The 24,068-nt window shown below is 38.7% G+C and overlaps 1 protein-coding gene across 2 annotated transcripts; it reads left to right on the top strand.

Moving 5' to 3' along the window:
* The first annotated feature begins 867 nt into the window (after positions 1-867).
* Positions 868-22,820, top strand: mfge8b (milk fat globule EGF and factor V/VIII domain containing b). Of its 2 annotated transcripts, none has more exons than XM_007234319.4 (10): positions 868-1,046; positions 9,378-9,503; positions 9,605-9,736; positions 16,118-16,231; positions 16,597-16,778; positions 17,265-17,420; positions 17,555-17,699; positions 18,616-18,818; positions 20,266-20,421; positions 20,853-22,820. In XM_007234319.4, the coding sequence occupies exons 1-10, from the start codon at positions 965-967 to the stop codon at positions 20,994-20,996; spliced, it is 1,440 nt and encodes a 479-aa protein (XP_007234381.2). In that variant the 5' UTR covers positions 868-964; the 3' UTR covers positions 20,997-22,820. The 2 variants fall into 2 exon arrangements, with proteins under 2 accessions (XP_007234381.2, XP_007234382.2); XM_007234320.4 differs by having other exon boundaries at positions 869-1,046; positions 18,634-18,818.
* The last annotated feature ends 1,248 nt before the right edge of the window (positions 22,821-24,068 follow it).

Below are 24,068 nucleotides of genomic sequence, written 5' to 3'. Positions count from 1 at the left end.
CATTTTTCATTTTGTTCCAAATGGAGTGTAGTGCAGCCATGCATGTACAATTGGCCTATCATTGTTTTAAAATGCTTTGGCTTTGAGAGCAGTTAGCTCGGTAGTATTTTTTTTCTTGTAGTCTTATTTATAGTGCAGCTGTTTAATTTCATACACACACACATAGGCACACACACAGCAGAGACGAATACACACAAGAAGGACTCACTTCCTTCACAATTAAGATCACTAGATGAACATTGTCTAAACAATTTACCAGACGCCCACGGTATGAATCAACATGCAACATTAAAGCCCACACTTTAAGATCTTTGCCCAGAACTCCTACAACCGTGACCTCAACTCAGCAAGCCCTCATTCTTTTTTTTAATACATTTGCATCAAAGTAGGTGAATAATTTCTTTCTGACCACAGTCACATCTACTCATGTACGCTGTGTCTTTTAACAAACTAAATATTACATAAAACAGCTAGAATATCGAAATAAAGAGAATATCGAAACAAATGTCTGTTTTTTTAGCCACACAATCCACATATTAAAATTTATTTAAGTAATTTGACTGCTTAAACACACACACAAATACACAATATGTGACTTTATTTGTTTAAGGAACCCACAAAACCCTGGGGGATTTCGAGAAGTGTCTGTGAATGTGAATGTACCACAGACTGCTCCTCTCTTAATCAGCTTGTTTTGTTTACTGTATCATGCCACTCTGCTGGCCGTGGGCAGCGGAGCAGCAGAGCAGTCCCCCTGTAACCCCTCCTATGTGGGCGTGGTCACGCTCAGAACTCGCCGTGCGATTGGACGAAAGCACAAACACACGTGCGATCGCAAATACCGCGGCCTTCCCCCCTCCGCGCTGTTTAATCTTGACCGTAGACTCCGCGGCATTCGGCTTCACCTCGACTCACAGAGAGAAACACGGCCACAAAGAGTTGGGAAGAGCTGCGAAGGAGCACCATGAAAACTTACACGGCCTCCTCACTTTCTTTTCCACTCCTGGGCGCCTGTTTTCTCCTGGTTTGGGTCTCTGCTGTGAGCGGTGAGTACAGTTATTTATCCTCCTCTCAGGCACTCAGTAGTAGCTGCTGTTTTGGTTACTGTGTCCAAGTAGAAACAGTAGTGGCACAAATCTCACTGTAAGCCTAAGCTAAGCACACAGAGCTGCAAAACAACGTTAACAGATTAGTTAACCTTGTTCTGATTTTAAAACCAGTGTGAAGTGATTAGCTGAAAGTCTGTCTGCTCAAATAAAACCGAAAAATATGTTTATAAATTCAGTGGTTCAGAAAATAAAAGAGTCAACAGTAAAAACACTAGGTTGTGCACAGGACTGAATGAGAAGACATATGGCTTTGTTTGTGTGTTTGTATATTGGGGTGCTGGTGAGTCTCTTACCCTGATTAACTGTAACTTGGAGGCAGTGAAAGACACTTTGTTTTGAGATGTTTTGGACACAGTATTTTGTCAGTGATTTCTGCCTTCTTTCCTAAAACATTTGATACTGTACTGTCATATGTAGGATTGTCACGATAACCATTTTTTTGATATATTGTCCCAGAAATAATTACAATTAATGATAATGTTGTCATTTTAAAAACATTTCAGGTCACTAATATAATAATGCATTATAATGCATTTAAATAAGTTATAACTATTAAAGAATTGTATTCATTAAATTTTGTTAACTATCTAATTCAAATATATAATAATTAAATACATTAAAGGTCACCTTCCGCGAAAATCCGATTTTTCTTGTTTTTTGTGGAATACAGTAGGTCTCTCCGAGTTGAATGTGTACACCTGCACATTAAACTGTTTTGCAGCCCCCATTGTCTGCAGGAGCTAAGCAAAGAAATCCCCCCTCCCCCCCCTCCGAAAAACGGGTGAATTTTGAATTATCTTTCTGCCTACGTAGGCAGAAACTCACAGACCAGCCCACCTTGGCTCGAGAAACTCCCAGAGGCGGAGCTGAAGCGACGCAACATCACCGCTCATCAGTTAGGAGGTGGGAGGCAGTGAGCGGCAGAGCGGTGGAGGGGCGTCGCAGTGCTCCTAGCCAATCAGAGGAGAGATATTTGCATGCTGTTTGCATGTATGAATATTCATGAGCAAAGCTGGAATCCGGTCATTTTGGACACACCCCTAAAACAGTCCATTAAAAAAGAGCTATACAGAGACACCTGAGCACTTTTTTTTTACAAAAACGGCTCACATGTCATTCATTCATACTAGAGACCACAACTAGACATTTTAAAATGAAAGAAAAAACGACGGAAGGTGACCTTTAAACATAAACAAAATGAAACCACTGTTTTTACTGTTTTAAAACATCATAGCTGCTCATGTTAACCCTTTATGGCATGGTGTTGCCCTCAGGCAACAAACCACCTTTTTTGGCGATTACACAATCCCTTTAATTTTTAATGATCTTTTTAAATTTAATGTCACAAGACAAGCCTACATTACATAAAATGAGGGGGAAGAATTTGGACATTCTCTTTGGGGGTAGAATAATCTTTTTTGCAACTAAAGCCACATGGGATGCAATGCTACTAATTAATAAGATGCATAAAATGTTTCAACATGTTTAAGTTTAAAGACATGCATGATAAAATAATAAAACATGTATATGTGCAACAATATGTAAAGAAATATATATGCTTTCAATGACTGATTTAAAGTGTTTTTCATTTGGTGCCTCAGGATTAAACAGTGCTTATTATTCAAATTAAATAAAATTCATACCACAGAAGGTTAATGGGAAGAATTGGCAATAATTATGTTAGCAAAAATGACTACGGTCTTATCCATATATTGTATGATGCGTCGATAATTATCGTATTCCTGTGTCTTCTAATTTTGTTCTATTCACAACCTGACCATTTGTTGTGAGGCATTTTTAACTGTTCTGTCTAAATAGATTTTTGTATACATTGTTTCTCCATCTGGGTTAAACCAGTTCTGGCCTTGAAAAAAGTGCTACATTCCACCTTCTCTTCCAGTAAGCTGCTTTCCTTCTCAGTCATGATGTACTTTATTGCTACATTTGATAGAAGGTGCTCTTATTCAGGAAAACTCTACTAATACACTAATCTTCTTCCAGTGACTGTGTTTGAATGTGTGTGCCCATATGTGTATATAAATGCTTCTGGCACATGGCTTTGTTGCTGTGTGGACGTCTGAGTGCTGAAGAGTCTTATGCCCTGCTTTCTTGTGACCTGGAGGCAAGGAGAGCCATCCTGATTGGGATGAAGTGGAGACTTAATTGTTTGTGTCAGTCCTTTTCTGCATTCTTTTATGGTCTGCCCTACTATCCTGGCAAAGTACAGAGAGTGCCCTGGTTTCTAGTTCTGCATTCTTTTTCTGGTGATTGATTGAGCATATTGTTTGAGAAACTGAGACATTTGCCTTTCATAACTGTTTGATTGCCCTCATTAAGCCTGGCTGCTAATTTTATTTATGTTAAACATCTTTTTGTTCATTTTAATTAGCCACTCCCATTGCTGTCTGCAAGAAAGGAATCTGCCTTTCTCATGGATGTGCCGTTGTGCCTGGGGCCGTGGCTTGGCTCCTGCCTGTAGGTGTGGCTCTGTGACTGAAACACTGAGTCACTTCTTGTACTTGTGGCCGCTAAAACTTTCAGTAGAACTAAGCAAAGTCCAGTTGCTTCCTGCCACTAATGATCAGTGCAGCAGGGCAGGCCTGCACTTACTGTGCCCTTCCGTTGCCACTGCCTGCGCACACTTGCTTTCTTCACAGATTTGGTGGTAACTTGAATTTGGCAAGTGCTGTTCCGTTAAAGCAGCACCCTGACCTCACTCTGATAAAGTATTTGTGATGTGGCTGTTGACCAAGTGAGCATATCTTGGATATGGATGGCTGTGGTGATGCCTACTTTTTTTTTTTTTATAGTTTGCCCTTGTACTGAGGGAAGTGCCACTTTCCAGCATACAAGGGCTGGTCACACTTGAAAAACACAGTGAGTGAAAATCTCTGCCTTTGTTGTGACCAAAAATGGTGAAAAGTTGTCCTCAGGTTAAATGTACGTCTTCCTCCAGTGCTGAAGTAACAAACACAGGCCTGTGTGCTAAAGCCAAGAGAGTGAACTCTAAATATAGCGACCATACGGCCTCTCGCGCCTCTCTTTTGTAACCATTCAGAAGCTGTCGCATGGCCTTTGCCATCTGGCAGGGGGTCTTTACCCTCAGGGGACGAGCTCATTTGTTCTGATGACTTTACTTGTAATGCCAAGCCCAATCATGTCTTCCTTCTCTCAGATTTATTTTCAATAGGCCTAATCAATGTTTAATTTTTAGCCTTTGCAACATGCCATTTCTCATTCGGGTCCCCTCTGTCTCTGTCTCTTGCCCCACTTTCCAATCTGCTGTGTTGAATTTTTAAAAACCATTATTCCCATGCACCCAACACTTTTCCGACTGTTGGTGACAGCTTTCTGTCTTTTGATCATTTACCAAGGTATGCATAATTTAGATTTAATATTTTGGGTTGAATTTTTAGTGTAAATGGGTCAGACCGCTGTGCACCGGTGTTGTGGTAGAGGTACGTTGGGTAGTGTTCACTCTGGTACACAAGTTGCCTGGAGAATAGTTGGTTTCTTTATACGTCAGAGTGTATTTTTAGTTGTTGTGGTTTATTTTTGAGAGCAGATGTTGTTCTGGAGAAGTGCCTGAAGATTACTGAAATCTCACCTGCAGATGTAGTTCTGTGAGCATTACCTCTTTATTTGCTTGTTTGTTTGTTTTTTGCTATTTTTTAGGTTTTTGTTTACTTTTTTGTGCTCACACACATGTTTCTCATGTAACTACTGGGTCACGGGTCATTAGTTTTAAGAAGGTGTGTGTGGACAGGCTGTGGGGCTGAATTAGCCAGCTGCTGCTGTTCGCTCCGGTACATTATGCTGCTCTGTGGGGATTCTGTAATGTCCGGCCTGCTGTTTTGGAACGTTAAACTCTGCAGGGCAGTGTGCCGGCCATGTCAGGATGTTAAGTGGTGTGTGAATGACTGTGCAGTTGCGCAAGTTCACTGTTTTGTCTGTGGGACATGTGTACATGCAAATACATACATAAACATAAACACACACACACACCTAAAAATGTGCAGCAAATAGTTATTTGAGTGATGCCATGAAAAAAAAAACTTTTTAATCTTTCAAATATACTTTTTAATACTACTGGTAGTTTGAAAGTACTTTACATTTACAGTATCATCAGCTTAGTTTGGCAGATGACTCTTCCTGTTTTTTGCCTTTAAGAATGCACACATCTTCACAGTTGATCCTGAACAGTTTGGTGAGCCGTCACATTCTCAGGCGGTGTTTGGGTGTTTTGTGCTCAGTAGTAGTTCTTGCTCTTTGCTGTTGTTGTTGTGGTGAGAATTGAAGCTGAGAGACTTGAAGTCTCTTGTGCGCTGATGACTCACTCTTGTAGGTAACAGAGTATCTTAACCAGAAATTCCTGCATGAGTAACAGTGGGCAGGGACAATGATATCAGATTCTTCTGGAGATAATTGCTTTAAAAACAATAAAGACACATTTTTTAGAATGTGCTTTTGCTGCACTGGAAAGAAATGATAATTCTAGCTTCTGTTTTAGATTTCAATTTTGACTCTGGATTTCCATATCCCATATCCTTCCCTGGCTATCAAGGAGTAAAAGCTATAACCACCAATAAGCATTATTCTGTTTACATAATGCTAATTATTGGCTATTCACTTTCAATATTCTTTACAATATTAGCATATCTAACTACAGTATTCCTTTTTAAAACCTTGCGGACATCTTCTACTGCTGTTTGAATGCAGATTGTGTCTATTGATTGAAGCAAAGCGGTAGTGGGGTCATGAAATGTGTAAAGTTAGTCTGCCAAAGAGCAGAGGTTTTCACAGCTACCTGCTTTCATTGTATTGTGTTTATCATTTGCTGAGCAACAGCATTTAGTAGCATTAAGCCTTAAGTGTATTTGTGACAGGATTGTTTGCTTTAAATTGTTTGGATCTGTGTGTTTTCTGGGGCCTGTCCACCAGGAGTAGTGATGTATGAGTCACATGGCATGATAGGGCTTGGTTGGTACCATAATTGGGTACAATGAGAACATATTACTCATCATCCACGCTGGCTAAAAAAACAGCTTTGTGCTATTTGAGGGGGCATACTTATGTCACTGAATGCCACTATATACCCTTTTTGTCCTTAAATTCCAACTCTATAAAAGGGGAAATGGAACGCACTGATATGATTAATCTAAAACCGCATGTCTTTACCTGCTTTCTATAGTGAAAGCCTGTGTGAAATGTGTTTGGAAACGCGTCAAGTGGCCGCCGTAAGGGCCTGTGGGAATTATCCGGTCTTCCTCTCGGCAGACTGCTGCTGCAGCTGCTGATCAAAAGGCCAATTCAGCTGATGAGATGCTGATCAGATGTTTCACTCGATCAAACAGCTCAAACAGATTTTACAGCTATGCTGTCTCTTTCTCTGTTCTGTGCTGCAGCCTATGACTTTTAATGATGACAGAAATTAAGAAGTAAATGCAGAATGTAGACTAATTAAGACAAAAGGAGCTAGAGTTTGCAGATGCATACATGCAACTTAAAAAAAGGCTGATTGGGTAACTCTAAGAATGATTTTACCAAGGCCATTATGTTAAGCATCCATTGACTTCTCTTATAATTTGAAACATGAAATTACTAATTGTAATATAGTATAAAATATTATACTAATCATTGTCCAGGTCATATACTATAGTGCTGCACAGCACAAGATAAAAAAAAACAAAGACTAAAAACTTCTTCATACACACAGTAGTATATACATAATAATTATATATAATTATAATAATTAATATATACCACAGTTTATAATATACCAAAAAATAAAGGTAGTTTGTTAAGATATACCACAGAAGAAAACATTTTGGTGCGAAAATGAACTACCTTTCAATCCATTGACTTAGGATCAGGCCATTCATGATGTCTTAATGGATTGGGTTATCAGTTCTGACCAGTTCTGATCCTTGCTGGATTTGAATGCTCATTGGAAGATCAGGTGCTTATAGGTAGAACCGCCCACTAAGCACAAGGATCCACAGGAGATCCTCAAGCAAGTTGATTCATAAACACCAAGCAAATATAAGTAATATTAATAAGCTGTTGGAGTATAATAACATAACATGATCAAAACTCTAATTTTAACTCTCTATTCTTCCTTAAATAGTGCAGCAGTTACACTGTGTTCATTTCAACATTACTTAACTGATGCATCATTTAAGAGGACTATTTACTTTAGTTTTATCTCAGACACTTGTTGTAAACATGGACTGGTGTTCTTATATACGGAAAGGTGATGTTCTGCACTACAGTAATGAATGAGTACAGGAATGTTCTGTACTACAGTATGAACTTCTCTTTTTAACAAATGTTTTAACAAAACAGTTTCACAATATATTTCTTGGAAATGAAAGTAGAACCATGTTTATCTGATTTAAGCTTATCTGGCCAATTATGAATTATCAGCAGTGTACCACACTTCCTCTTATGCATGATATGACATGCAATTCAGCAAAAAAACCCTTGTGTTTCACTAGAAACGATTCTTTTAGGTTATTAGAGAAGTCTGTTTTGGTTATCACACAAGGTTTACTGGAGGGGCTGTCCAATGTGATTTACGGTGTCAAGCTGGCTGACCTGCCAAATGCTTCCACAGACGCTGCAGTTTTTCTTAACATTTTACAGATTAGAAAAGAGTCCAAATATAAATCCTTGAGCTACTGCTAATTAGATTTGAGTTAGTACAGAAGCAAGTGGAGTTGTTCTGTTTTTCATGTGAAGGAACATGGGGAGGAATGAACCCCTAGCTATCTGTTGTAATTATGCATTCCATACGCAAGATAAATAAGCAAGACATTTGGATAAGGATGTTGTGTCTGTTCAGTTCACGGCCATATCTTGCCTCCAGAAGCAATTTCTTCTTTAACAGCGTGTGGACACAATGTTTCTCAAAAAGGTTCTGCGGTGAGACTTACTTATCTTACTTATTCTCAATGACTACTATAATACAGCCTCCAATTATTTGAGGATTAATGATCAGCAGGAATTTTACCTTATATAAACCCTGCCTCTTAGTTTTTCTCTTTTGGAAGCGTGCCAGTGAAGGACAGGAAGTTGAGAGTATTTCGCTGGAGTGTCACTTTTGTGGTGAATTTGTGGGAATGCGGGCCAGACTCCTGAGAGTTATAACTCAAAGTAAGAGTCTGCACTTAGAGCTCTAAATTTATCTCCCCGCCATTGACTGGAGATGAGAGTACCCATTTACAGATGCTGGTCTGAGGGTGGTTTTCTCCCATATGATTTAGAAGATTATTATGATAACTTTAAACACAGTTATGGATATGCTATGGAACATATGGATATACTGGGAGAAAAACACTGGTTTGAACATTTCATGGCCCCAGATAAACAGGCCTAGACTTGGAGTAATCAGCTGACAAATGGACACAATACTGTGGCCTTTATAGAGGCATCTAGAACTTGTGTCATGCATTAGCCCCGTCAGCACTCTGGACCAGTTCGGATGTGCGCAGCAGTCTCGGTCCAAACCGAGCAAACACTAGACTGCTTTGTGGTGTCCAGTGTTGATTCCACTTCTCTTTTCAGAGAAAACAGAAAGTGCTTACCTTCGATTCAGTGTTAATAACCCGAATCACAAACGATAATTATTGTTTATTACCGCCCTCTGGGGAAAGATCTAGTCAGTGTGATTAAATGAAATGTGGAAAATTCTCATGTGAGTAGAAGATCTAGAGATTACAAGAGTGGAGAGATTAAACCATAATTCTTCAAGAGGTTTTCAGAAAGTGATATGTAAAATTGAGTAGTTGCGAGTAGTCTTGTTTTTTTTTGACAGTCAAATATTCATTGACTGCAGTAAAATTGTTTGTTTAAAACTGCAATTTTTTTGTATTATTAATTTATTTCATTTTTGTTCTCTTCTATCTCTACAGAAGCTTTATATAGCCTCAACAGTTTTAGCATAAACAGTTATTTAAACATATAAAAATGTTCATGGCACAACAGTGTCTTTTGTTACATTTGTTTGCATCAGACATAAATTGTGTATATGTTAATGGTTGATTGCAGTCAAATTTACACTATCACCAGTATACACTCAATATAAACTCTTACTGCCTACTAGATCTGTTTTGAACTGCAGTTACTTTTTAAGTTATAATGCCCTTTCAGAAACACCAGAGTATTTAAAAAATGTGGAAAAGCTGTTTGGAACAACCTTAGTTTACAGAACATGTTTTAGGAATACTTGCTCATTCTTTTAGTAAATACATTGTTCCCTTTTTTCAGGGGATTACTGTAAAGAGAATGTGTGCCAGAATGGTGGAACGTGTGTGACGGGAACAGGGAAGGATCCGTTTATCTGCATCTGTTCGGATGGCTTCACTGGGGATGTCTGCAACGAGACTGAGATTGGTAATGTTTTGGAAAAACTCTTGCTCTGTTTTCTGATCAAAGTTTAATCAATGTGATGTTGTTTTTGTGACGTCATATTATGTATCGACCTTTGATCACAGGGCCCTGTCATCCAAACCCCTGCAAAAACGACGGCATCTGTGAAGTCCTTGACAGCCAGCGCAGAGGGGACGTCTTCAGCGCATATGTGTGCAGGTGCCAGAAAGGCTTCGAGGGCACGAACTGCCAGAACAGTAAGGAACTTTCTCCTCCATAAATCTTTTTTATTGCCCATATCATGCATTTTCACTGCATACCATAACACATTCTCCCAGTCAGCACTCATTATGATAAGCATGCAGTTCTGGTTGTGATGCAACAAGAAGAGCCTTCTTATCAGTACAGCTGACTATTTGCTCAGTAACTAGGACAAGGGATCAGATGCAGCTGCTGCTTCACTGAGCGTTTGATTGGTTCAGTAAAATACTGAGGACTGCATTAGCCACAGAAGTTCTCAGGATGTTCCAGGGGCAGATGGCAAATTCTCAGCAGCTGCAGCAGTGCAGTGGCCCTGTCCCCTCCACACTCTAACTCACTGTTGGTTATTATTGCTGGCTTTGGGGCAGCACAGGGGTAAACGGAGCTGCTGCTGTCAGCAGGAATTATCACAGCTCGCAAACTGCACAGTCATGTGCATGCACACAGCCCTGTGGCCTCAACACACTGGGATGAAGCTACTGATCTGAGCTAGAGATGTGTCATCGGAAATCTAATATTTAACCCAGTTTGCGATTATTCTTTTTTTTCTAAAGCTTTTTTTGCCAAGACATGCACAATAATTCTTTTTGTGTTATATTATATTAATGCTGTAATTAAAACATTTAATTGGTGACGTACCAAACCATATATAAACAAACCATATATAAAAAAAATCTGCCATATTCATCAATAATAATAAGGGTGTACATTTTGCTTCCTCTAATTTGATCCAAGTGCCTTAAATTTGACTGTTGGCAGAACCTCATCTGATATTTATGTATCTATAAATAATAGGGTAATCAGGGTAGCAGGGTAATCTCACTGACGTCTGAGATCTCTTGTCCAAGACTGAATGAGCTGTGGTTTGCTTTTTAGCCTCCTCTCAGTTTTAAAGACTCTGCTGTTCAGCGCTGGCTTAAAACCAGAGAAAGGAGTGTGGTCCTCTTGCTGGTAGATTAGCTGTTTGGTATATTGTGGTAGAAAGATTGATGGTTGTTACAGTATATATTTGCTTAGTACCAGTATTGGAAAACAGATGCAACTGAACAGAGAATAATTTTGTTTCTGTTTTAACCCTTGTGTGGTGTTCGGGTCTGTGGGACCCGTTTTCATTTTTCATCAAATGATACAAAAAAAATATTTTTTCTAACTCAAACTCATTGGCATTGACTCATTTTTTGTGAAAAACATATATCAAAACACATTTTCGATAAACACACACTGTACAGCCTTGTTTTGACTGCTAACCTTACTTATAAAATAAAACTGTTCACTGAAATAAGGTTTCAAATGGCTCTCTGTGGTAGTTTTTTTTGTAAAAAACAAAAATAGAAGTTAGCCACTGTATTCTTTCCTGGGTAACTCTGTTAATAGCATATTAAGGATGTCAAGAGAGCACACCCCTTCAGCAAACCTAAGCATTGTAACTGAATTGGAATTTTAAAAGCTGAAATTTGATAGATTTAAAAAAGTCAATGGATCAGATTTACACAGGGACACACCTCATAAACACTAGTAGCAGTAGAGGTAGCAGCAGAAAGCATGGTGCCACAAATCCTCCTGAAACTAAGCATGTTTTTTTTCTGTACTTAAACTCAGCAGCAGGGGATTATTTCCTTAATGCTGTTGGCTTCCTCATTTCAGCAGTGCTGATGAGAGAGGACTGGTCTTCAGTGTCAATTTGCTGTCTATTTTCAGCTCGTGGTGTCAGAATTATGATGTTTTGCTAGGGTTTCGTTAAGCATCTGTGGGTGTGAATATGGAGCCTCATCCTTGCATTGTGGCTGGAGGCTGTGGTTAAAGATCATGGAGGCTCTGGAACTCTGGGGCGAATGTTTAAGGAGCCTTAAAGAGACACAGAGGAGAAACATGTAAATCATGTCTGTCAGCATCCAGCAAGAATGAGTACAATGTGTCTGAGCACAAAACTCAAACACTGTGTACTTCTAAAGGGACAAACTTGGTGCCAGGGCAGAATTGAAATATACGCACACACACATCCACACTGTAAAAACACACACGCGCGCGTACAGACGTCTCCTGGTTGTCCAGCCAACAGGGAAAGGTCTACACACACCCACGCCATCACACACTCGCCTTGTTGCTGGGGTAAAATGGAGTTGGAGGCGGAAGAGTGAATTAAGTCAACTCTGACACTGTCACAGTTTTTCCTCATGGCTGATGGGAGTTTTACAATGTCAGTGTGAAATTGCTCTGAAAGCTCTGCGAGAGACCATGAAATGTGTGTCAAAAGCTTTTACGCACTGAAGTATTAGCCACATTAGCTCAGCTGACCAAAATAGTGTGAAACCCGCTTGTGGAGTTTCACCCGGGCACTAAAGCGTCCTTTTTTGGAAGCAGAGAAGTGTGTCTGAGGAGGAGTTAATGTTTGTGTATGTGTGGATAAGCAAAAAAAAAAAAAAGGCACTTAGTAGAGTGCAATAGAAAGCTGTAATTTTGTATATGGAAGTTGTTAACATGCCTGTTATTTTCTTTTATAAGAAAAAAAAACTATTTAAAGTTTTGTTAGGAGACTTTTCTGTCAGATTCTTTTGAAAGATTTATTTTAGAGTTGCCTTCTTCTTTCTGAAGCTTCTCGTTCTCACACTCAGTCTCTCCTGTTTTTTGTTTTTACTCTTCACTTTTTACTCTATGCTTCATGGCTGCATTTTTTGGTTTCATTTGAACTTTTGTTTGTTTTCACACTTGAAGTGATTCTTGGGCAGGTGAATAGAGAGTGATCACACTTGAAAGTGGCTTAAGTGGTTGGTTTGTGGTGAGAATGTGATCTAACCCAGCAGGGGTCCCCAATCTAACCCAATCAGGCATTCCCCACAGGTTCCAGTTAACAGTATTATGACCACAGCTATGAACAAATGCCGTCTCTGCAGTTACTCTATGTTAAAATGCATCGAAATATGCACTAATTCAAAATACAGAACCTTCTTTCTGTATTTACTTTCTTGATCCCACCCCAGAAAGATCTGACCAATAAGCAGAAAGAACATTCTCATGTGACAGGTTTCGAGGAGCTTGAATTTTCACTGTGTTCAAGCTTACCAAACAAAGATGAAAACACTCCAGGTTTACAAATTAGCTTTGTATCAGATTTGGAACAAAGCAAACCAAACACACCTTTAAGTTTTTGTTGCCATTATTGATAGAAGGTGATTTTGTACTGACTCTCATTTGATGCTGAGAGCGATTTTATTTACTATCCAAGAACCTACATTTTTTTGTGAATTTTATATGTAAAGGTCTTAGCAATATTGGGCTTTGAATTTTTTCTTTAAACCGTTTTTTTTCTGGGGTACAGCTTTTAAATGTGTATCTGCTGGTAAACTTGCTTTGTCAGTAGACGTTCAGCACAGAATCCAAAGCTATTACAGAAGAGTCTCCCTGTATGAACTCTGTGGTCACATCTTAAAACACATCCCTGTGGGGCACCTTTTGGAACAGTCAGCCAGACTCTTCTTTAATCTTGTTATTGATACTGCTGCCAGGGGTGTGTGTGTGTGTTTATGCATGACCAGCAATCACAAGACCTTATGGTGTTAGCAAACTCTGGAGGGAATCAGAAGCTCTCCTCTGTTGAACCCCATCATGCAGCTGCACAGCCGTTCCCTCAGGTGCTTCACTCAGTTATTAGAAGCAGCCTGCTCAGCACCGCTATTCCCTCCAACGCTCCTCTCCTTCTGTCACATGCAGAAGCCTGCTGACCTTGCTTCCCATCGATCAGGGTCACAGTGCACACAACATGAGATCTGTATCATCTTTCACTGCGTGCAGTAGCCAACATTTCCTACTGGTGTTCATTAAGATTATACAACTTTACATCCCTGTGAGTCAGCTGTTCTCTTGCTGCGTGTTTTGACCCTCAGAGAAAGGGTGACCTCTCTATTTACATCTGATTGGATGACCAAGCAACAGCCTATGTTTCTGTTTTGCAAAGTTCTTGTCCTTTTGGCCTTTTGTTTCATAAAATGTAGTAAGAGAAACACCTTAACAGAACATAAGAACATTATGGTCCAGCCTTAGTGTGTCCGGCCCAGTGCTTGTGTTTTCCATTACATTCCAGTCTGTTTCCTAGAAGGCAGTTTTGGCAGAACAGGCGGAACCTAAAGGCAGTTTTGGCAGAACAGGCATAACCTAAACTTAAGAATGGTTCTATTAATCTTTTTGAGCTTTTTAGGAACACTGTAAATGTAAGACTACAATAATCTGTTTCATATGTTCAGAATTTGAACATTCTTCACAGAAATTTGGCAGAAATCCCATTGACCTTCTGTGGAATTACACATTCCCCTATTTTTATTAAAATACTTTCATAGACTCTTTATGGTGCAGTTTCCCAGACAGGGATTAAGCCTAGTCTTTGACTACTTTGCATTTTAAATAAAGATTTTTCATTAAAAGGAAAAAACATTCTACAACTAGCCTTATTCCTTGTCTGGAAAACAGACTCCATGTATCTATAGTAAATTATCATTGGTGTTTTCAGCTTGTTTATCTTAGATTTTAAAGTTGGGATGTTTGTGTTATTCAGCAACTTTTAAGACTGCCTAGAACAATAATACAACAGTTAATATAAATAATGATTTTTTTATGTTTTAAGAATCAGGATGTTATGTTTTGCGATACTATATCAATTTAGTTTACATGCGGAGATTGGTGGAAGGATGTAAGGTATTTTTTTTAGGGAGAGATGAAATTTAGATGAAAAGTTTTCCTAAGTTTATAAAAAAAAAAATCCAGTATATCACTTTGCTTATGTTTTCTGAATATATTGAAATAAAGGTGGGACCAAATATTGATATTCCAATATATTGTTTTTTTTGCAGTACATTATCAATAGGGAGTTTAGCGGGTTATGTTTTAATATTTCTAAACTCTCTAAGACTTGCCCCCCAGTTTGACCTACTATGGTTACAGTTAAAGTTAAGCAAATAAATAAACGGTGGTGAAAAATATTGGTTTTCAAATTATGTGAAACTGTCACCAATCAATGCATAATTCAGGAGATTTGCTTATTCAGGAGTATTTTATCCTCTTCAGTAACACAGATGCAGAGGTGTATTATAGAGAATTGTCTTGCGATATATTGAGGATCGTAGAATCACATTATTGGGATATCTTTATTATCATGGGAAACATATGGTGAGCATATTGTATCGTGATGCCCTGTGATTTCCACCCCTATAATGCAGAGTCAAACCCTTTATAATCATTAATGTATGTATCACCACTAATTTACTAACATTTAAAGAATCTCCTTGTTTCTATTTCTAACAGTGAGGAAGCATTGTAGTGTAATTCTAATGCTGAGGCATGTGTGTTTGTACTTAATATTTAATTGCATCCATAGTTTTCAACTGAACACTTAAGAACCTGAGACACCAAAACGACTTGCTTGTGCAGGAGAGCTGGTTATGAACACTCGTATTTATTCACTGTTTACTCACTATTCTTTTCAACTATAGCTGTTTCTTCCTTACCTCTGGAGTTTGGGTGTGTTTGTTAGTTCGCTTTATGACATTAGCTTGGGGAGGCTGGGACCAGTCACACACTTCTTCTGAACAAACAAATATACAATACTCTGATTTCCTTCATTTCTTTTACTGGAGGTTTTCAGATAATCAGATAAGGTGAAATCAGGAGTGATGGTGATCCCTTAAAACAAAAAAAAAATCTTTTTTTTACTTTTTGACTTTTGCACAGTATTGTATATAATGTTCTTTCAACAGTTTAACTTTAGTTTCTGGCCGGGATAACTTAATCTTGGTCATCTCTCTACTTCCATCAAACAAAAAATAACTGTCTCAATCATTACTGTGTTCTGTTTGTGTGAGTTGGTCTGTGTATCATTTACTCTGTGTTGGTTCAGATATCAGCTCTGTGTTCTCAATAAATGTAATATTACTATTAAGGGCTGTCTCTTTAGCCAGTTTCATCCTCTTCCTTTTCTGAGAAGACCATCAAGAGCTTGCTTTTCAAAAGACCCTTTGAAGACTGGCCAGTGTGGTCTGAAATTCCATAAGGGTTCTTTACGATAAGAGATAAAGGTCATTCTGATTGGGTTTGCTGGGTAGTTTCTAGGTTTCATTATACATAAAGAAAGATCGCTGAGAAGTGAAATCATAATCTGAGCATACATCTAACCATGATCATTTTCAGCAGTTTTATCAGAGGGAAAGGGGTTTAATAGTCACTGGAATTTGTCACTAGAGTCTGCCACACACATTGCTGATGATGAGAGTGCCATCTGTGGGGCACATGGAGAACTGCAGCAAGTCAAAATAAAAAACAACAGTTACAAATACAGACATGGACTTGGACTTTGGTGTGGTTAAATTGTATGAATGATATGCTTTTTACAGATGTGAATGACTGTGCTGGTCAGCCATGCCAAAATGGGGGTCAGTGCCGGGATCTTGATGGAGATTTCACCTGCAAATGCTCATCACCTTTTGTTGGAAAGCATTGCCAACTGCGTAAGTGGAATGCTAAATACATATATTTGTTTTGCAAGTACTGTGTCTGTTACACTGAGCTGATACTGGACTATATTTTCTAAATGATTTGAGAAATTAAATGAGATACATTGTTTTCAATCACAGTTAACAGTGTTTTATATTAAAATATTATTCCTAATTTTAAACAAACATTACTACCCGTTCTCTGTTCTATTTTTCTTGATGATCTCACTGTCCACAGCACTGTCTGTGTGTGTGTCTGTGTATGTGTTTCTCACCCCATGAGAGAAGTTTTCACACTGTTAGTCCATCTGTCTGCCTCGCTGTCTGTCTTCTGCACTTCTGTAGACAGGAGGATGATGATGTGTCGTTTTGTTCTGCAGGCTGTATCTCTCTGATGGGAATGGAGGGGGGTGGCATTGCTGAGTCTCAAATCTCTGCTTCCTCCGTTTACTATGGTATTCTGGGACTGCAGCGCTGGGGGCCTGAGCTGGCCCGTCTTAACAACAAAGGTCTGGTGAATGCCTGGACCTCTGCAACGCATGACAAGAACCCTTGGATTCAGGTTAGCCAGTCTGGCTTTTGAAATGTGGCTTGGTTATGCATTAAACTGCCAGTTTATTCGATTCTTCTACCTTGAATTTACACGTTTTGTCTATTTCATCAGGGCTGCCTTACATAGAGGTTCATTTTGTGAGTATTAGGTGTTCCTTGGGGCTTTATAGCCCATTAGCAATTAAGTCGTGAATCATTTCTAGCCCACATTTACACTTTCATTCATCTGGCCTAAATACTTTTGTGAAATTATGGCATTATTTATTTTAAATCTGGGTGCTGGAACAAAGGCACAAATGGCAGAAGATGGGACAATTCTGGCCTAAATAGCTGTACATATATTAGAGATAGTAGGGTAAATGTGGGAAACATGCTGTCCAGGGTTAAAATATCAGGATAAATTGTTTTATAAATAAATTATTAGGATTGATCACTACCTATCTGGTATAAACCACTTTTTGATGGCCATTTTTTCTGATTTTCTCCGTATTTGCAGATCAACATGCAAAGGAAGATGCGTTTCACTGGCATAATCACCCAGGGAGCCAGCCGCATGGGCAGTGCTGAGTTTATCAGATCCTTCAAGGTGGCCTCCAGTTTGGATGGACGTACATACACCTTGTACAGAGCTGAGGGCAAGAAGACAGACACTGTAAGCTAAATATTCTGACATCGTTACTTACTCTGTAATGCTCTAGACTGTGTATCAGTTGTGCTCCCAGAACTGATTTAATCTGTTCTTTGGTGATTATATTTTGTTCATAACACAGTTTCGATCTTCACCAGATTTTTGCGGGAAATGTAGACAATGACAGCACCAAAACCAACCTGTTTGACCCACCCATAATCGCTCAGTACATCCGCATTTTGCCAGTCGTGTGCCGCAAAGCCTGCACGCTGAGAATGGAGCTGGTGGGCTGTGAACTTAACGGTAAGTAGCACAAAACAGTGTCCGGATAAAATGAATTGAGTAGAGTAAAGATGTAATCACACAGGAGACTCAGTTTAGCATGGGTAAATATAATTAATACATCGAAATGAAAGGTTATCTGAAATGATCCAAAGGTATTTATTCAGTGAGATGAACCACAAATGAACCAAAAACATGGCAATGACAGGCTTCTTCCACATATGTTGTTGTTACTGTGCTTGAACTCAAGATGTTACTGGCTTTAAAGAGCCAAGTTAAAGTTTAAGATGCTGTCCAACCTGGACTAAAGCCAAATAATGTTCTGCGAAAACAAAACTGAGCAAACATTGGCTCTGGAACAAATGACTAAAAAGTTGGACTGGACTCAACATGTGGTAATAATAAATTAAGTCAGTGAATGTAAAACACATTCCAGTTAGAAATTTTAAATATTTAATTTTGCCACTAGTGGCAGCATCCATGTTATAATTATTATGGATATTATTGGATATACCTGGAACGTGGGTGTAATGTGTTTTAACTGTTCTCAGGCTTGTTGGAAAGAGTGTGTGCTGTGTTTATGATGTCAGGCCATCTGAGCTTTACCACGCCTCACTGTGTCTGTGTCTCTCTCAGGCAGTAACATCTCACCCCCATGCATACGTCACACATTGGCTAATTCAACTTGTGTGCATGTACTTCTTCACACACCCCATCTCACACATGCTGCCGACGCCGCTAACCTGCATGAAGCCTGCGCTCGTTCCGCTCCGGGCCGAGCCAGCGCCCATCTGGTTTGTGCTGCTTGTGCTGATTCGCTTCCCATTCATCTCTCTATCACTCCCTCTCTCCCCCTTACTCTCTCTCTCTTTCTCTCTGGCTTTTTGTGTGCGTCTCTCTTTCTCTCTCCCTCTCCTCCCCGTGTCTCACTCCACAGTGTATTTGAACATGACAGGTTGCTCAGAGCCACTGGGTTTCAAGTCACGGCTGATTTCCGACCGTCAGCTGGTGTCCTCCAGCTCTTTCAGCACGTGGGGCATCGAGGCCTTCACCTGGCACCCGCACTACGCCCGTCTGGACAAGCAGGGCAAGACTAATGCCTGGACTGCTGCCACCAACAGCAAATCTGAGTGGCTGCAGGTAAAATGTCTCTCCTTATGTTAAAAATTAAAGGCAGTACAAAAATAGCATTTGATAAGCCCCAAAATTGTCCAAAGCACTCAAATTTGACAGAACATATGACTCTGGGTTCCCATGTGACACTGACTGGAAAACCTTGAATGTGGAAACACCTGGAAACTGAATGGCTAAAAATTTTCTGGAAATATAAGTGAGATTCTGGAGAAGTTGAGCTGTTGAGTGTATTTTGTGCCGTGTAGCTCCCACAGTTTTTGTGATATCTGCCCTGTTCCTCTAGATTTGTTTCATATGACTGTGTGATTTGAGCTTGTGTGTAGCTTAATCAGATGTTTCCTCATTTCAGTGAAATTTTCTAGAATTTGTTTCATTGGAATGAATATCATATTCACAAAAACCTTAGTAACACCCAGAGTTAAGGCTGAGCAGATCATTGAAAATGAAATAAAACTGACATTCAGAACCAGAATTAATCTTGCACATATAGATGTAATGTAATTATGATCTTTTAAATTATATCCTATCATCCAGCACTACAATAACATACTCCAGCAAATGTAAATACATCATAGCAACTGCCTAGCAACCAATAAGAAACTTTTTTAAAATATATATTCACCACCTTGCACACTGGCATAATAATTTAGTATTTTAAAGTGTAAATGTATATGTGAGGGACTACTCATTGTAGAAAAATATAAAGTGATTTTTATATATTTTTATATAATAATAGGTGTAAATAGGCCTGTCATGAAAATTACGTTACGTATCAGTTTGTCGTGCAATAAATAATACATAAATAATATTTGATAATTGTGATATGGTCTATTGTGATTTTTTTGTATGTTTGTTTACATATATAACAGTACACAGTATTTTAGACAGTTGTGCAATGACCAGTGCTTCAATAACTGCAGTAGGTGCCTATGATTAATTGTTATTGTGACAGGCCTAGGTGTTAATCAATAAAAATATATCCAAAAACGCTTGATGTTGAGAGGCTTTTTTACATAATTCTCATATGAAACAGCTTATTTATGGAAAATGTTTTTTTAAAAAGAAAAGGAAACCTGTGACTTGTAATTTAAACCAAGGCAAAGCTTAACTTTATTATTCTATTAATGATCATTAATTAGACTTTTAATTAAAAATCTGCTGCTTCAAAAGCCAACATCGAACTAAAATGTAAGTTGGAAAATGAGCCTATTGTTTGGAAAAAAGCAGGTTCAGTTCCCAGCAAGAGACAGGCCATAATCAGTAAAAGAATTTGAAATAGCAAGTCTTTAAATACTTTTATCAATAAGACCTTCGAAATATTGTATGTGAGAGTGCTTAGTGTTACTAAGTTTTTGTCATTTTAGTAGCAACTTTGAGCTACTTTGTGTTAGCAGTCTTTCCTGTCCTTGATTATTTAACTTTTTTTTCCTTTTCATTCTTGTCATTCCTTTAGGTGGATCTGCTCTCGCCTAAGCGGATCACAGGAATCATCACGCAGGGCGCTAAGGACTTTGGGAACGTGCAGTTCGTTTCAGCCTTTAAAATTGCTTACAGTGACGACGGCCAGCACTGGACTGTGGTGAAAGATGACAAAACACGGACCGATAAGGTCAGCGACATGCCTGCCCGTTTCCGTTCCGAGACTTTATTTATTTTTCTTTCATGTTTATTCTGTTTCTGTGGGATAGTTTATACAGTGCAAATCTGGCTTCAGTAAACAAAGTGTATGAAACCTTATAAGCTGGGCCAAGAAGCTGGGCATGATCTTTCAGGGGACTGGAAGAAAAGGGAAAGAAAAAAGGCAAAAGAGGAATATTTGTGATGTGTGTCCAATTTGGAACTCTTGGGATTAGCTCCTCCCTTCTTTGAAGTCTTGGAAATGGAGAAGTGTGGAAAATAACACAGACAAAATCTAGACTTTTTATTTTGCTTTGTGATGTGATGTTTAAAGCAACAGATCACAGTTCAGTAACTTTGCTCCTTTCTCTCTCTCTCTTTCTCTTATTCCCCTCTGTCTCCTCCTCTTTGTTCTACCTGCAGATCTTCCCTGGCAACAGTGATAACAACGTGCACAAAAAGAACGTGTTCGAGCCGCCCTTCTACGCGCGATTTGTCCGTGTCCTCCCCTGGGCGTGGCATGAGCGCATCACCCTGCGAATGGAGCTGCTGGGCTGTGACGAGTAAAGCCCCTAAAATCCGCCTCCTCTCTCTGTCTCTCCTCCTTTACCGCCCTCACTCCCTCCTTCCTGAGCCACATATGCACTGCCTCGCTCCCAGCACCAGAGGGCGCTAAAGTACCACACAAAACCCTACACTGCAGGGAACCGAGCTTTCAGGGAGCTTCAGGGATATCCCACAGAAAAACAAAAAGAAACAAAAACAATCAATAAAAAAAAAAACTTAAGCTGCAGCGCAAAGCTTTATACAACACAGCAAGATTTACTGCGATAAATACAACTGATGGTGCAAGCTGAAGCCAGAATTGCTTAATGTTACATATTATTAGCAGTAGCGTGATCTGTTCTTATGAAACTGCAGTGCTCCAATGAGAGATTAAGCTATCACAGGAGTTCATGCTTAGAATGGTGTAGAAAAAAGTGGTATGGAACCATGATATGGATGAAAAAAAAACAGTATTTTGTTAAGAAGAATTGTACATACCAAATGGATTTTGCCGTACATAGTCATGTTTGTGTTAGTTTAATTGGTCGTGAAGGCTCTGTCCAGTTGTAAACTTTTTTTTTTACTTTGGTAATTGATGGTTGTCAGTAGATCATAGCTAGATAACTGGTTGTGAGCATGACTTTTAAAAAGGTTGTAGGTTTTTGTTTCTTTTATTTTGTTTCTCATTTAAAACACACCATTTGAAACATAAAATCCAAATCATACCTTGAAGTATAACAAAGAAACAGCAGCTATGTGTCAGTTTCTCAGTATTATTTAGTAGTATTATTATTAACACGTAATGCTTTGGCCCAACACTGCCACGGATCTGTCTCAGGTAGAGTTGAATCAATTGCAATGTGCTACTGATTTTACCACGTTATTCTGAAATAAACAGCAACCTTTGAATATTGTCATTTCAAAAGCCAAAGCCTTCTCTCTTTTTCTCTTCCATGTTAATTGGGTGTCCCTCCTTTGGGTGTTGATTTTATATATTCAGCCAATTACGTACATAATACATATGTTATGTCTAATGTATTCAGTGATAAGCTTGGTCAGAATCGTTTGAATCTCTTAGAGGTTCAGCTGCAAATAAAAAGCTGCTTATTATTATAAAACATATGCAGTTCCCCTGGTACAGGGGGTGAAAATCTCATTTAGAATGATTTCTACGGTCGCACTGAAGCTCTGACATCACCCACCCCAAATCTACATAATGCTCTCACGGTGCTGTGTTGTGAGCCCCACTTCCCCAATGAACTCCTTATGAATTATGAATTTTGGGCTTGTGCAATATAATGTCAGCATTAATATTAATGAAAAAATATTAATGGAACATGCTTAGAAATGAAAAATGGGCAGTATTTTACTCTATTGCTTATCGATGAAGATATAGAAGTACTGGTTGATGGTAAGAAACACTGAATAAAATCGTTCAATTTGAGACGGGTGTATTCAGGAGGCCACATGCATTAAAAGAAAAAATTGTTGCCAATGTTAGCATATTATTTTATGAGACGTTTTCTACTTTACAATGAACATACAGCAAGTTTGTGATTCCTTTTCAAGATGTTCTTTGTTCTGTCTTGTTCTTCTCTGATACTTAATTGATGTGTTTTCTTGAATATTTTCATACCATAGGGCAGATTTCCAAATCTGGATAACGTGATTAGATTTGATTAATTTCTTCCGTGTATCTCTCTCTCTCTCTTCCCCCTCATATCTTTCTCTCTCTCCCCTCATATCACTCTCTCTCTCTCCCCTCATATCTCTCTCTCTCTCTTTCTCTTGAATGATTTCTTCATGTTCTTAATAACTAAAACATAAATAAAGTGCTGAAATAGATCATGCTGGCCTTTTGCGTCCTCAATTACCATATGTTGACCTTCTCGTTCCATTAGTACAGCACACAGTTGAATGGGATGAATAGGTCCCATGTTGTGGGTGTCATTCTTTTTCCAGGCCTCTGTCATCTCCCTCATTGCCTTAGCAGCTAGTTGAGGAGAAACCCGTACCAAACAGGATATAAAGATCCCTTTGTCCGCACGGCACTGCTGCCAAAAGATCCACTGTTCCATTGACTCCATGTCCTCTGCTGATTAACTAGGTGTAGTATATAGAAGCTGTATCCAGCAGCAGTAGGAAGGCTGTAGAGGGGCCTAGTGTTATTCCAAAGAATGGCAGGAAAACTTTAGTACCCATGTGGCTTCTACAGGAAGGATTCATTCCTGAAATAACAAAGTTATTTTGGACAAGATATGAGGTCAAATGTTTTAGCTGGACATTCACTCACCTAGACCTGTCACGATCACTTTAAAATAGATAATAAATATACATTATATAAAACTGCAGTTTTAAAGCAAAGTTGACATTCCGTCTCATTCATCAGCTCTCCTTGCTAAAAACAAAACAAAATGAACAATATCAAAGTCAGCCAAAATATTAAGGTTATGCCCATATATTGATATACAGATCTGGAAAAAAAAATTAAGAGACCATTTAGGTTTCTGAATCAGTTTCTCTGATTTTTCTATTTATAGGTATATGCTTAAGTAAAATGAACATTGTTGTATTATTCTATAAACTACGGACAACATTTTTTTCCAAATTCCAAATACAATACCAAAAAAGATGCAGACCTTTTAGACCTCAAATAACGCAAAGAAAACAAGTTCATATTCATAAAGTTTCATAAAGAGTTCAGAAATCAATATTTGGTAAAATAACCCTGGTTTTTAATCACAGTTTTCATGCATCTTGGGATGTTCTCCTCCACCAGTCTTACACACTGCTTTTGGATAACTTTATGCCACTCCTGGTGCAACAATTCAAGCAGTTCAGCTTGGTTTGATGGCTTGGGATCTTCCATCTTCCTCTTGATTATATTACAAAGGTTTTCAATTTGGTAAAATCGAAGCAACTCATCATTTTTAAGTGGTCTCTTATTTTTTTTTTAGAGCTGTATTTTACAATCAATACTGTAAGTCAATATTTTTGTAATTATTGTGTCAGGCCTGGCTTAGCCTGTTTGAAGAACATGTGAGAATATACTCCATAACCCACAATGGACTTAATGGTTTATGCCTATATGTA

Source organism: Astyanax mexicanus, chromosome 10, assembly GCF_023375975.1.
Source record: "Astyanax mexicanus isolate ESR-SI-001 chromosome 10, AstMex3_surface, whole genome shotgun sequence".
Taxonomy (NCBI): domain Eukaryota; kingdom Metazoa; phylum Chordata; class Actinopteri; order Characiformes; family Acestrorhamphidae; genus Astyanax; species Astyanax mexicanus.
Note: the sequence above shows the minus strand (reverse complement) of the source record. Positions and strands in the feature narration are given on the sequence as shown.

Bases quoted from the DNA above. Each gene is read 5' to 3' on its own strand.
- mfge8b (XM_007234319.4), top strand. From the start codon at position 965: ATGAAAACTTACACGGCCTCCTCACTTTCTTTTCCACTCCTGGGCGCC. The intron at 1,047-9,377 runs GTGAGTACAGTT...CCCTTTTTTCAG, and splicing joins TTGGGTCTCTGCTGTGAGCG to GGGATTACTGTAAAGAGAAT. The intron at 18,819-20,265 runs GTAAAATGTCTC...TCATTCCTTTAG, and splicing joins GCAAATCTGAGTGGCTGCAG to GTGGATCTGCTCTCGCCTAA.